General features: G+C 46.5%; 2 protein-coding genes across 12 annotated transcripts in view; one reads left to right on the top strand and one right to left on the bottom strand.

Moving 5' to 3' along the window:
• The window catches only part of ARVCF (ARVCF delta catenin family member), a 2,420,581-nt gene extending 2,420,074 nt beyond the window's left edge, over positions 1 to 507 (bottom strand). For all 11 annotated transcript variants that reach the window (XM_069620022.1, XM_069620031.1, XM_069620027.1 and 8 more), the window contains exon 1: positions 367 to 507. The gene's annotated coding sequence lies outside the window, so the exon portion shown is untranslated. The remainder of the gene's footprint in view (positions 1 to 366) is intronic.
• The window catches only part of TANGO2 (transport and golgi organization 2 homolog), a 1,266,594-nt gene continuing 1,253,639 nt past the window's right edge, over positions 196 to 13,150 (top strand). The window contains exon 1 of the mRNA XM_069620036.1: positions 196 to 216. Within this exon, the coding sequence (XP_069476137.1) occupies positions 211 to 216 (6 nt within the window). The 5' untranslated portion in view covers positions 196 to 210. The remainder of the gene's footprint in view (positions 217 to 13,150) is intronic.

Here is a 13,150-nt window from a genome sequence, read left to right as displayed (position 1 = left end):
CTGCCATGTGAGCTGGGGGGGGTCACACACACGCTCTGGCACCAGCAGCGGGGAGATCACCCCCTGGCCCCACGCGAGGCCCCCTCCCCCTGGAGAGGGGACACCTGCCACTGGAGCATCGCCCATCGCCAGCCTCACCAGTCACGGCTATCTACATCACCACCCAGTCCAGGGTGCACGGCAGCACGGCGCCCTGCGTGTGCCCAGGAGATGCAGGTACAGAATGTGGGCGCAAACGGATGGCCATGGGCATATGCTGGCATGGAGTAGACCCGCGCCCCCTCCACGCTCTCCCGGGCCCAGGTGCTTAGAGCTGCTGCACGCACGGGCATGCACATCTGCACCCCGCCCCCCCCCCTCGCTCACCTCTCCCGCTCGCCGTCCTTCCCTTGCTGCCGCCGAGCTCTCCTCTGCTGCATGGGGGATAGGAGGCGGGCCCAGGCTCGGCAGCAGGAGCTACAGCTCACGGCTCGGCAGACGCCCCCTCTATCTCGCAGAGATGCGTGGGAGTCCTGCGTGACAAGCCCCCGCCCCCTCCCCCGGCTCCCGCCGCTAGCCCCCTATCCAGACGCTGTGCTGAGCGGTGCAGTGGAGGCGTCCTCCCTCCCGCCCCCCGTCTGCACCCCTTAAAGCCCCTTCCCTTTCCCGATCCATCCACGCACTGCACATCAGAGCAGGATGCTGAGTCTTGCACACACGCACGCACCTTCCGTATGCTCCATCACCAGCAATTCTCATCAACTCTGTGCCCCGTCCCTTCACCTCCCCCACCACACACACCCTGCACCGAGCAGGGACGTGCTGCACAGGTACCCCCTCTTACCCTCACTCCACCAGCCCCCATCACCCTGCCTTCGCTCTTCATCCTTCCACCCACACGGGGTACAGAACAGTGTGAGAGCCCTGCACACGCACACCCTCCTCTCTGCCCCTTTAAGCTCCCCTCATCATTGAACACTGTGTAGGGCCGTGCCGTGTAGACACCTTGCCCCAGCAGCCGCATTCACACCCCACTTCTGCGGCCCACAATCCACACACATGTACAGAACAGGGTAGTAATGCTACAAAACCAGCACCACTCCATCACCCCAATCCTCCCGCTACTCTACCGCTCCTGTACATCATCCCACTCTCCGCCAACACCACACGCTGAAGACCCCCCATGTACCAATCAGCAAACCCCCAACCACGGTCAACTTTCCCCAAAGTCACCCTCTTTCAAGAAGCAATAATGCAATATTGCTGAATTCTCCGCTTCCCTTTGTCCCAACTATTGATAAACGACAGCCCAGTAGGTTAATGCACATACTGCAAGGTTCTAGGCCCAGAAGAGCCCCTCCTCTATGTATGTCAAGTGTGTTGGAGACCTGAGAATCCAGAATTTATGGCCTTCACCCCCACCGCCATTACTTCCTCTTTCAGGAAACAAAAATTGGCAAAGGCGTTGTCGTGTTTATGCTGTTATCCCCTTTAAAATGGGGTGCAGCGTGTGAGCCATTCAAAGATCTCTGCAGCAGGTGCACTACCACTCTGAGCCTACAAGGGTGGTCACAGGTCAATCTGTACAAAGTTGAGCCAAGATTAAATCCTACAATAGTGTCGGGAGGATAGCTCAGCTGCAAAGTGCTCGCCTTGGAAGAAAGACTACACGGAGCAACATGGGTACGATCCCCGGGTCCGCGCTTAGAAACCTCTGGGTATTAAGCGCGTTATAAATAACCAATCATGTCACATATGTGCTGCAATACTTTCTCTTGAACAGTAGAGGATTCTGGGGTGAAGTTGTGCGCCACGTTTTAATGTTCTCTTTGCCTCTTTTTGTACCAATCGGACCCTGGTTTGGATTTCAAACTTGTGGTTCAAATTGATAACCTGATAGTTTTCCAGAGTTAGCATAGCATACCAGTTATATATCATAATCTTGGGGCATCAGCGCTAATGTGGGTTCCCGGGGGCTGCAATTGCCATTAAGCGCCCTTCCAATGGCTGTCTTCGTGGCAGCGGCAGGAGCCCTTCTGCCCGTGAATTGCACCCATCTGCACGTCATCATGGCCTTTCTGGGCACTGTAGGAATCTACAGGTAAGTCCCGTCTGCCAGCCGAGGGTAGTCCTATGTGCTCCTGCCCCTTGGGAGCCATGGCCTAGCCCTCAGCCCACAAGGCTTCTTCCCGCCCCTAAAGAGCAACCGAGATCTGAACTATGGCCAGCGGACTTTATGGCGAACAGGTCGGCCTCCGTGTCATTCAAAATGCCAGCCAGAACAGAACAAATAATGTCAAAGTCGGAACGCTGAAAGCAGAGCTTCTGTAGTTGGGAATGCAGCAAATGGAACTCCCCGCGGGGATCTCTTTAAGGAGCCACTGTGGATCTTTAAGGATCCACTATGGTCCTGTGGAGAAGCCAGGGCTAGTATGGCCACGGAGGGCATAAGCGATGCCCAGCAAACCATCACAGTCTACAGCATGGATCTGCCACCTTTACCTCTCAAGATGTTTTGGACTACAACTCCCATCATCCCCAACCAGCACAGTCAATAGCCAGAGATCACAGGATCATCTGGAGAACCCAAGGTTGTAGACCCATGGCCAAGACCATCAGGGTAGCCAGGACTCTGGCTCTATAGAGAGTGATAAAGGAAGAGAGGAGCCTTCGTGGCCATCCCCCTGGTCCGCAATAAAGGACAAAGGGCCTTTTACAGAAATACTGGAAAGAAATAAATGCCCCCCACATAATAGCAAAAGGTCTTTCCAGAGGGATCTTGACCTGCAATTGTTATGCTTCGAGCTCCAAATTAATAAACTAAATAGAATGGTTGTATTTATTTATTTATTTATTTATTATGCATTTGTGTAGCGCCCAGACCCGGAGGTATCACAGCACTTGTACATGGTATTATCGTGTGAAGGAAGGTCAGACAAGTCAGCCTAAGAACATGTGAGTCATAGTTGTTAAATAGCCAGGTTTTCAAGAGCTTTCTGAAGGAACGGTGTGAAGGTCCGTTTCTGATGTGAGCAAGAAGAGATGTCCATGGGAAAGGCGCAGTAACGCAGAAGCTGGAGCCTCCATCTTGTTTACAATTGAATCTGACCATTTGAAGAAATCAGCTGGAAGAGGAATGGAGTTGGCACGCATCGATTTTAGGGGGGATCAAGTGGGGGGGGGGGAATTCTTGTGCAAGCATTGGTGCGCGATTGCAAGAGTTTTGAATTCAATTCTCGCTTTGATGGGGAGCCAATGTGACTGTTTGATTAAGAAAAGTGAGGATGCAAGATCAGATGCTACTGGCGAAACGTTTGGACCTCATTAAGGCTAGGCTACCTGGTGTGAAATGGGCGTGGCCACTCATTAAGGAGAAGAACAAGTGATGTTAGGCCATGTGGTGGAATCCCATAACGGGATCAGAAAAAAGGACCTGAAATTGTTATGGACGCATCATCTGGGCCACAAATCTGATCGACCAAATAAGAGACGGCGCCCACCTAGTAGTGCGTTGCCCTAACGACCATTCCAACTCTATGGTTTGGATAAACCCAGAGCTATCAACGTCGAGAGGGAGTCCAATCGCTTCCAAGAACTGGTTGCAAAGATGAAAATATCACAACTGTCCTGAAAGCCCTGGATCGGGACAAGGTAAGCTGACATGGAGTGCGGCATCTGCAACGTCAGATACGCTAGCGCCTACTGGAAATAAGGACACCGGGGTGAACGACCCGTTAATCGGGTGGCAGAAACTCAACCTTATTTTTAAATTGAAGGGATGCTTCCATGGTGACAAGAGCACTAATAAGCACACCCTAACAAAGGTCCTCTCAGACAATTTAGAGTTCTGGGGGACTTCAAATCAGGCATCGCCGATTCTTAGAATTCTGTCTGACTGTATTTTCTGTGGGAGTTGTAGTGTGAGACTCCTTTGCTAATTCGCTAATTGATGTGCGTTATGTAGTCTGGCGTAACAGAGACATTAAGGCGGAAGCAGGGGTCTAAATCTATTTAGACAAACAGGCCACATTCTGCTCTCCTCAAGACGACTGGTAGACCCCTGAAAAGTCAAGCAGCTGGAATAAGGCCCTTGATTAATGCGATTCCACGAGGCCGTGACCCAGAGGGGTGTTCATTTGCATTCATTGATCAAAACCCAGCTTCACTGAAGGCACGTTTCAGAAGAACGAGTGGCCCCAATTTATCAAAAGGAGAAAAGGAGAAGGCCCACAGCTGCACATCCCGCACTCCACCTATGCAGGTTGAGCATGTCACCTTGGCTGTAATCGCACTATTCAACCGTTGACCTGGAATGTAGAGGGCTTGAGAAAAAGCATACATGAGCAGGACGTCATAGACTTGGTTACACAGTGTGTTGTTCATATGTTCTAGGAATCATGGGAAATGATCCCGCCATCATTGCCACTAATACAAAATTATAACATATCAGAGCGTAACATAACATAGCAGACTCACTGACTCATCCATCTCTTTATCCTCCGTGTTAGCCTATTTGTCCGAAAAACACTTGACCTTTTACTTTTGACCACATTTTTTGGATAGTTTTCTTGGTCGAAATTCAGTCAAGTTTAATTAAATATATATATGGGATGGGGGAAAGGGAATAGGGGTGTGAGGGTTGCGGGGGGTCTCCGCCTGCATTTCTGACCCAAAACGACCAAAAATAATTTGGTCAATTCTGAAAAGGTAAAATATTTTCCACTAAGTAGAACTAAACCGTATGCTCTATGCTATCAGTGGATCTAATTGTAGAGGGAGGGGACTGTTGGCGAGTAACACATTTTTATAATTTCCATTATGGCTGAGATCTGGGAGACCCTCTGATTAGCCTTATTGATGAATTAAGATCTAGGAACAATATGAAGCCCCCCATGAATATAAAAGCACAGATTGTGGGGGGTAGTGGGATTTTATCTAAAACTGGGAGATTGTATATTGGAACGTCAGGTTGCCAAAGAGGAGAAATTAGTTTTTGCTATCCCACTCCCAGTTATACTAGATAATAAATCAAATTCGGCGGGTAGAAATTTCTGGTATAGTATGGTGGTACATGGTTTTCGGTCGACAAATGGAAGATTCCCATCAGATATTCCGGAGAAACCACCTTCTGAAACACTAGATCTAGACATTAATTACTTCCTGATAGAAGTGGGTATCTGGTGCCAGGTAGAAGATTTCGAGATTAGCCCCAAAATAGAGAATAACCACGAACAACCCTCTGATTATTACTTTACGGCTTAGTGATGCCAATTGGGAAAATCGCATAGCACACGTTTTTAACAAAAACAATTGACCGTCCCCAAGGCATTGAAATGGGAACTGGTTGATCATATTCTAATGCTGTTATATATTATTTATTATCCTTTCAAGGATATACAATATGTATTAGATTTGGCACAATCAACCAAACCAACATTATAAGCATTAGGAAATATTTTGAAGGTAGCTTCCGAGACCATCACCCCTTTTAGGAGACACAAAGGCCATTGCGTAAAATGTAAGATCTGGCTTGATAAAGTTGCAGGCTAGCTAAAACCTTCTTCTAATTGCTTTAAAAAAAATGATTCGGGACACATTTCAAACAGTATGGCCAAAACAGAATTATAAAAACACTGGAAATGAGAGGAAATGAAAATTACAGCGAGAACAATGGTCAATTTTAGAAGAGACTGCCCCTTCCGATAATCCTTTGGGGTTTTGGAAGGTCGCAGCAAATGGTATCGACCCGTCAACGCATGTGCCCGAATTAGCAGCAGATATTGGCTCAGATAGGTGGGCAGATCATTCTGTGGCTCTACAAAATAGGAGATTACTCACTAGCAAGTGGGGATGCAACTTGCAGGAGATGCCTGTGTGGAGATCAGGAGATGCGGATAAAGGCTCCTTGGTGCTTTCTCTGGCGGAAGTCGAAGATGCCAATGAGGTGGTATTAATAATTGCTTGGACTCGTAGAGCCTTGCAAATTTTCATACATGGTCATCAGGCTTATATCACGGGAGGATAGCTCAATGGCAAAATGCTCGGCTTGGAAGTAAGACGACATGGAGCAACACAGGTTCGATCTTCGCGATGCACTTAGAAACCTCTGGGTAGTAAGCGAGTTATGAGTAACCTATTATAATTATAATTAGATTAATTACGGGGATCTTATGCTTAGGCCAAATCGAAGGTTACGGGTGTGTGCAAGCACAGGCATTTGTGACGTTCTGTGTTAGTCAATGATGGAAAATTGGAATGGGTAAGCTCTTTTTGCTACCTGGGTATAACTATAGGTGAGGACCTAAAGTAGTCCTCACATATTAAAAAGTAGGCCATCAAAATGGCTCAGACAAATGGGGCTTTTGTCAATTTCATGAGAAAAATTTGCAGTATGCCTGCAAAGTATGCAATTTGTATCTATTTTATTGTTTATTGCGACTTACGGTGCTGCTTTCTGGGGCTATTGTGAGTCCTTTATATTGCAGTCCAAGGAAAATGATTTCCTGCTTTTGCACTTCACCGGGAAATAGATTTTTGATGCATTATAGACCTGATTGCAGTAAACCTACTTTTAATCTGGAGCTTTCTCTGGGATAACAAAAATATAGAATTAACTCAACAGTCGGCATAAGACACTTCAGTGAATGAGGTTTGTTCAAGCTGCTCCTGGATTACCTATATAAAAAGGGAGCTGTTAACGATGGGATATCGTCCCTAAACGCGTATATGACAGCTGTAGTAAAAACAAGAGCAAGTGAGTTACGGAAGTGGTTTATGTCGTCCAGGTATCAGGGGGGTAGGGAAGGTGGAATTTGAAAAAACAACAGTTAGGTTTTTGGTCCGTCATACATAGTATTTACATCAAAACACTGATTTGGACTGGTTGGTTAAAGCAAGACACAGGGTACGTCTTAGGAAATTTAGAACCAATACATTGCTGCTCGTCGTAGCAAACTTTCAGCGCAATACAAATCAGGTGACTGTAGGTGTCTGTGTGACAGTGTCAGTAGAGTATAACATTGACTCAATTTTCAGCTGTTTTCCTGATCTACACAAAATTAAGAAGAACATTTTTATTCCCTTCTTTTAGAAATTGGTGAATTAGACAGATAGAACTAACCCTGTGTTTCATGTATGAACTACAGGACAAGTATTCTGATTATTCCATTTATAATTTAATTGAGCGTGCATTGCTTATGAGAAGCAAGTGTCCATTGTTGAGAAGTCTTTGGATTGTTGGCCACTCTGAAGTCAAAAGGAAGTTTAACGATTTCATATATAATTTACACTATTATGGAATTTTAACGATAGTGTATTTTTATGTTTTATGTACTTTTATGGTACTTGGTGGCATATTTTCCGAAATAAAGTTAAAGAATAAATATTCCATTTCAAGATCTGAAAGCCCCACCAGATGTTTTCAGTATCACCCTGAAGCCCTGGGGTGATCAGGGCCTGTGGTAGTCAGAACGCAGTGTTAGAAGGAAAAGCTACTACATGACAGTATGCCTAAGACACTATGTTCTACAGTCACAGGGTGTAACTTTCTTCACTGGAAAAATCTGAGCATTTGAGCCTTCCCCATGCCAAAGATTTTGCATCGGGGTCTTGATCAATGCAGGGCGCAAGATCTTTGGCTGCTCCATGTGCGAAAAACCAGGAGTAAAACCCCACCAAGGGTGCATCCTCTTGTGAGAAGGACTTACAGACTTTTCCCCTTTAATCAGGGACATCATTTGGGGGTTGCCAGGGGTCACACCTGCAACCTCTGAGATCTCCCTTGCTACTCCTGTGGTCTCACTTGCTCCTCCTCAGGGGTGTTGCTAGGTCTGGAAAAGATCCGGGGCTATGCTTATTTTGAGACTGTCGGGACTCGGGATTAGCTATCCTTTTTAGTTGTAACCCCTGAGCTTGTATCCGGGGCTACAACCAAAAGACCCGGGGCTAGAGCCCCCTCGCTCCCCCCTTCTGGTAACGCCTCTGCGAGTACTCCTAAAAAATAAATCATAAAACAAATATATATATATATATATATATATATATTTTTTATTTTTTTTTTTTTTTTTACATTGGAGCTCCTGAGCTGTGGCCAGTGCCATGTGGCTCTTTGTTTCTGGATTGGCTGACATTTTTGTTGAAGGCTCTTAAAAAAAAACAGGCGGTTCCACAAGTGTAACACTACGAGCACTGACCCTAAATAAGAAAGAATAGGAATAACAAATAATTTGTCTTTCTGGAATTCTATACAATAATTGCTATCACTTCACATAATGTCACCTCGGGGTGGAGTCAAATGGCATCACTTCCGGTGATGTCATCAGATGTCAAGGGTCATATGATGTCACTTCCACTACCCCAGGCATTTTGGTGAAATGACGTCCCCGCCTTTAATGTACATTAAACACACTTTCCCATCCATTTCTGCCTTTCATAGGCATTGACCTCTTTCTAAATATTCTAATTTCGATGTACGATAGTGTTTGAAGACGCCATGCCAATGGGGTTGGGGCAGGGTAAGCTCTTATCAGGTGTGCCTTATATGTAATCAATACTAACCAAGCCCTACGCCCCTCCCTTCCACCTCGACCCCTTTGGAAATAGCTCATTTGTTAACTGCAGATGCTGGAGACATCTATATATTGAGCATAAAAGAAGACTTGCACTGCAATCCTGGATAGATAGCCTGGCAGGGTTTGGTGGCTGCTGCACATGTGTTTGATTTACAGGTCACAGGTTAGAGTCCCAGCTGAGCCAACACTGCACCCCATTTTCAGCAGTGTGGCAATACGTTCACTGAGCCAGCAGGGCGTCTTGATATTTTAAATGTTGTAATGCTTCGCTTGTTTTAAACTAGCGCTCAGAGTCACCTAATATTTGCTTCATGGCACTGTGATGCACTTCTCAAAAGAGGGAGTGGCTACATTTTTGAGTCATGATCATCACATAATGTAACATCTAAAAGAGGCAGACATTGTGCAACTCACAGAATGGCAACAGAAGAGAGTACAATATGGAATCTGGAATGACGCTCTGGACATGACGTGTACAAAGCTTTTCCTGAAAAACAAATGGCTGATCTCATCTAACTCGTTCCAAGGGGCTGTGGATCCTAAAAGAACATTTGCAAAGTGTTTACCCAATGCCGGAATAGCACATTACCTTTAGCACGTTAGATGCTTGTGGGGTGGACAAGGCATGTATGTTGATCCTGTCGAAAGCAACAAGAAGACTGGAATTCCCGAAGACTGACTGACTGACTGACTGGCTGACAGCCCATCATCTGTCTTGGAGAAAGCACCTGGAACGTCAAAGGGCCAGGCACTGAGAGGACGCTGCCCGCGGCTTCCAAGGAATGGGAGAGCTGGGTGTTAAGTTCAGAGGTGAAGGAGTGTTAGCTGGTAGTTGGCCTCCATGATGGCAACCATAGGTGTGTCGTCACACACATCCAGCAAAGCGGTGTACGTCCTGTGCCCAGCTCTGCAAGTAGGCTGGACAAGATGAAGCAGCTGGAAGGTGCCCAGGAGGAATTGGATGCCCTCTGGCACACCTGATGAGGGGGTAACATGAGAATCTGTCTGCTGTTGGCAAGTTGAATGCAGGAGTGCCCTTGCTTCTCAGCAGCTGATCTATGCTTTCAGTGAGGCAGTGGCTTCAATCCTCAGCTGTGCTCTACTTTGTCACCCAGTGGCAGCACTTGTCAGAGTTCACCAAGAGCAGAAGGATCGTATGCCCTCGAATCCCCTCTAGGAGGCATACAAGGCACTGGTGAGCAGTGTCTGTGTGTGTGTGTGGGGGGGGGGGCATCATGCTGCGTAGGTACAGTTCTGGTGTAGGGTGGTATATTCTTAACCTGGCGCCCTTTCTCTCATGTCTCATGCTGCATAGGTACAGTTCTGGTATAGGGTGGTATATTCTTAACCTGGCACCCTTTCTCTCATGTCTCATACTGCATAGGTACAGTTCTGGTATAGGGTGATATATTCTTAACCTGGCACCCTTTCTCTCATGTCTCATGCTGCGTAGGTACAGCTCTGGTATAGGGTGGTATATTCTTAACCTGGCACCCTTTCTCTCATGGCTCATGCTGCGTAGCTTCAGTTCTGGTATAGGGTGATATATTCTTAACCTGGCACCCTCTCTCTCATGTCTCATGCTGCGTAGGTTCAGTTCTGGCATAGGGTGGTATATTCTTAACCTGGCACCCTTTCTCTCATGTCTCAAGCTGCATAGGTACAGTTCTGGTATAGGGTGATATATTCTTCACCTGGCACCCTTTCTCTCATGTCTCATGCTGCGTAGGTACAGTTCTGGTATAGGGTGGTATATTCTTAACCTGGCACCCTTTCTCTCATGTCTCATGCTGCGTAGGTACAGGTCTGGTATAGGGTGGTATATTCTTAAACTGGCGCCCTTTCTCTCATGTCTCATGCTGCATAGGTAAATTTCTGGTATACGGTGGTATATTCTTAACCTGGCACCTTTGCTATCATGTCTCAAACTGCATAGGCACAGTTCTGGTATAGGGTGGTATATTCTTAACCTGGCACCCTTTCTCTCATGTCTCATGCTGCATAGGGACAGTTCTGGAATAGGGTGGTATATTCTTAACCTGGCGCCCTTTCTCTCATGTCTCATGCTGCGTAGGTACAGTTCTGGTATAGGGTGGTATATTCTTAAACTGGCACCCTTTCTCTCATGTCTCATGCTGCGTAGGTACAGTTCTGGTATAGGGTGGTATATTCTTAACCAGGCACCCTTTCTCTCATGTCTCATGCTGCGTAGGTACAGTTCTGGTATAGGGTGGTATATTCTTAACCTGGCACCCTTTCTCTCATGTCTCATGCTGCGTAGGTACAGTTCTGGTATAGGGTGGTATATTCTTAACCTGGCACCCTTTCTCTCATGTCTCATGCTGCGTAGGTACAGTTCTGGTATAGGGTGGTATATTCTTAACCTGGCGCCCTTTCTCTCATGTCTCATGCTGCGTAGGTACAGTTCTGGTATAGGGTGGTAAATTCTTAACCTGGCACCCTTTCTCTCGTGTCTCATGCTGCATAGGTTCAGTTCTGGTATAGGGTGATATATTCGTAACCTGGCACCCTTTCTCTCATGTCTCATGCTGCGTAGGTACAGTTCAGTATAGGGTGGTATATTCTTAAACTGGCGCCCTTTCTCTCATGTCTCATGCTGCGTAGGCACAGTTCTGGAATAGGATGGTATATTCTTAACCTGGCCCCCTTTCTCTCATGTCTCATGCTGCGTAGGTACAGTTCTGGTATAGGGTGGTATATTCTTAACCTGGCACCCACTCTCTCATGTCTCATGCTGCATAGGTACAGTTCTGGTACAGGGTGGTATATTCTTAACCTAGCACCTTTTCTCTCATGTCTCATGCTGCATAGGTACAGTTCTGGTATAGGGTGGTATATTCTTAACCTGGCACCCTCTCTCTCATGTCTCATGCTGCGTAGGTTCAGTTCTGGTATAGGGTGGTATATTCTTAACCTGGCGCCCTTTCTCTCATGTCTCATGCTGCATAGGTACAGTTCTGGTATAGAGTGGTATATTCTTAACCTGGCGCGCTTTCTCTCATGTCTCATGCTGCGTAGGTACAGTTCTGGTATAGGGTGGTATATTCTTAACCTGGCACCCTTTCTCTCATGTCTCATGCTGCATAGGTTCAGTTCTGGTATAGGGTGATATATTCGTAACCTGGCACCCTTTCTCTCATGTTTCATGCTGCATAGGTACAGTTCTGGTAGAGGATAGTATATTCTTAACCTTGCACCTTTTCTCTTATGTCTCATGCTGCATAGGTACAGTTCTGGTACAGGGTGGTATATTCTTAACCTGGCACTTTTTCTCTCATGTCTCATGCTGCGTAGGTACAGTTCTGGTACTGGGTGGTATATTCTTAACCTGGCACCCATTCTCTCATGTCTCATGCTGCATAGGTACAGTTCTGGTATAGGGTGGTATATTCTTAACCTGGCACCCATTCTCTCATGTCTCATGCTGCATAGGTACAGTTCTGGTATAGGGTGGTATATTCTTAACCTGGCACCCTTTCTCTCATGTCTCAAACTGCATAGGTACAGTTCTGGTATAGAGTGGTATATTCTTAACCTGGCACAGTTTCTCTCATGTCTCATGCTGCGTAGGTACAGTTCTGGTATAGGGTGGTATATTCTTAACCTGGCGCCCTTTCTCTCATGTCTCATGCTGCGTAGGTACAGTTCTGGTATAGGGTGGTATATTCTTAACCTGGCGCGCTTTCTCTCATGTCTCATGCTGCGTAGGTACAGTTCTGGTATAGGGTGGTATATTCTTAACCTGGCACCCTTTCTCTCATGTCTCATGCGGCATAGGTTCAGTTCTGGTATAGGGTGATATATTCATAACCTGGCACCCTTTCTCTCATGTCTCATGCTGCATAGGTACAGTTCTGGTACAGGATAGTATATTCTTAAACTGGTGCCCTTTCTCTCATGTCTCATGCTGCGTAGGTACAGTTCTGGTATAGGGTGGTATATTCTTAACCTGGCACCCTTCTCTCATGTCTCATGCTGCATAGGTACAGTTCTGGTATAGGGTGGTATATTCTTAACCTTGCACCTTTGCTATCATGTCTCAAACTGCATAGGTACAGTTCTGGTATAGGGTGGTATATTCTTAACCTGGCGCCCTTTCTCTCACGTCTCATGCTGCATAGGTACAGTTCTGGTATAGGGTGGTATATTCTTAACCTGGCGCCCTTTCTCTCATGTCTCATGCTGCGTAGGTACAGTTCAGTATAGGGTGGTATATTCTTTAACTGGCGCCCTTTCTCTCATGTCTCATGCTGCGTAGGTACAGTTCTGGAATAGGATGGTATATTCTTAACCTGGCGCCTTTTCTCTCATGTCTCATGCTGCGTAGGTACAGTTCTGGTATAGGGTGGTATATTCTTAACCTGGCACCCATTCTCTCATGTCTCATGCTGCATAGGTACAGTTCTGGTACAGGGTGGTATATTCTTAACCTAGCACCTTTTCTCTCATGTCTCATGCTGCGTAGGTACAGTTCTGGTATAGGGTGGTATATTCTTAACCTGGCACCCTCTCTCTCATGTCTCATGCTGCGTAGGTTCAGTTCTGGTATAGGGTGGTATATTCTTAACCTGGCGCCCTTT

This window comes from Ambystoma mexicanum, chromosome 10 (genome assembly GCF_040938575.1).
Source record: "Ambystoma mexicanum isolate Mex_15411 chromosome 10, UKY_AmexF1_1, whole genome shotgun sequence".
Classification (NCBI taxonomy): domain Eukaryota; kingdom Metazoa; phylum Chordata; class Amphibia; order Caudata; family Ambystomatidae; genus Ambystoma; species Ambystoma mexicanum.
The sequence above is the reverse complement of the archived record's forward strand: the minus strand, read 5'-3'. Positions and strand labels throughout refer to the sequence as shown.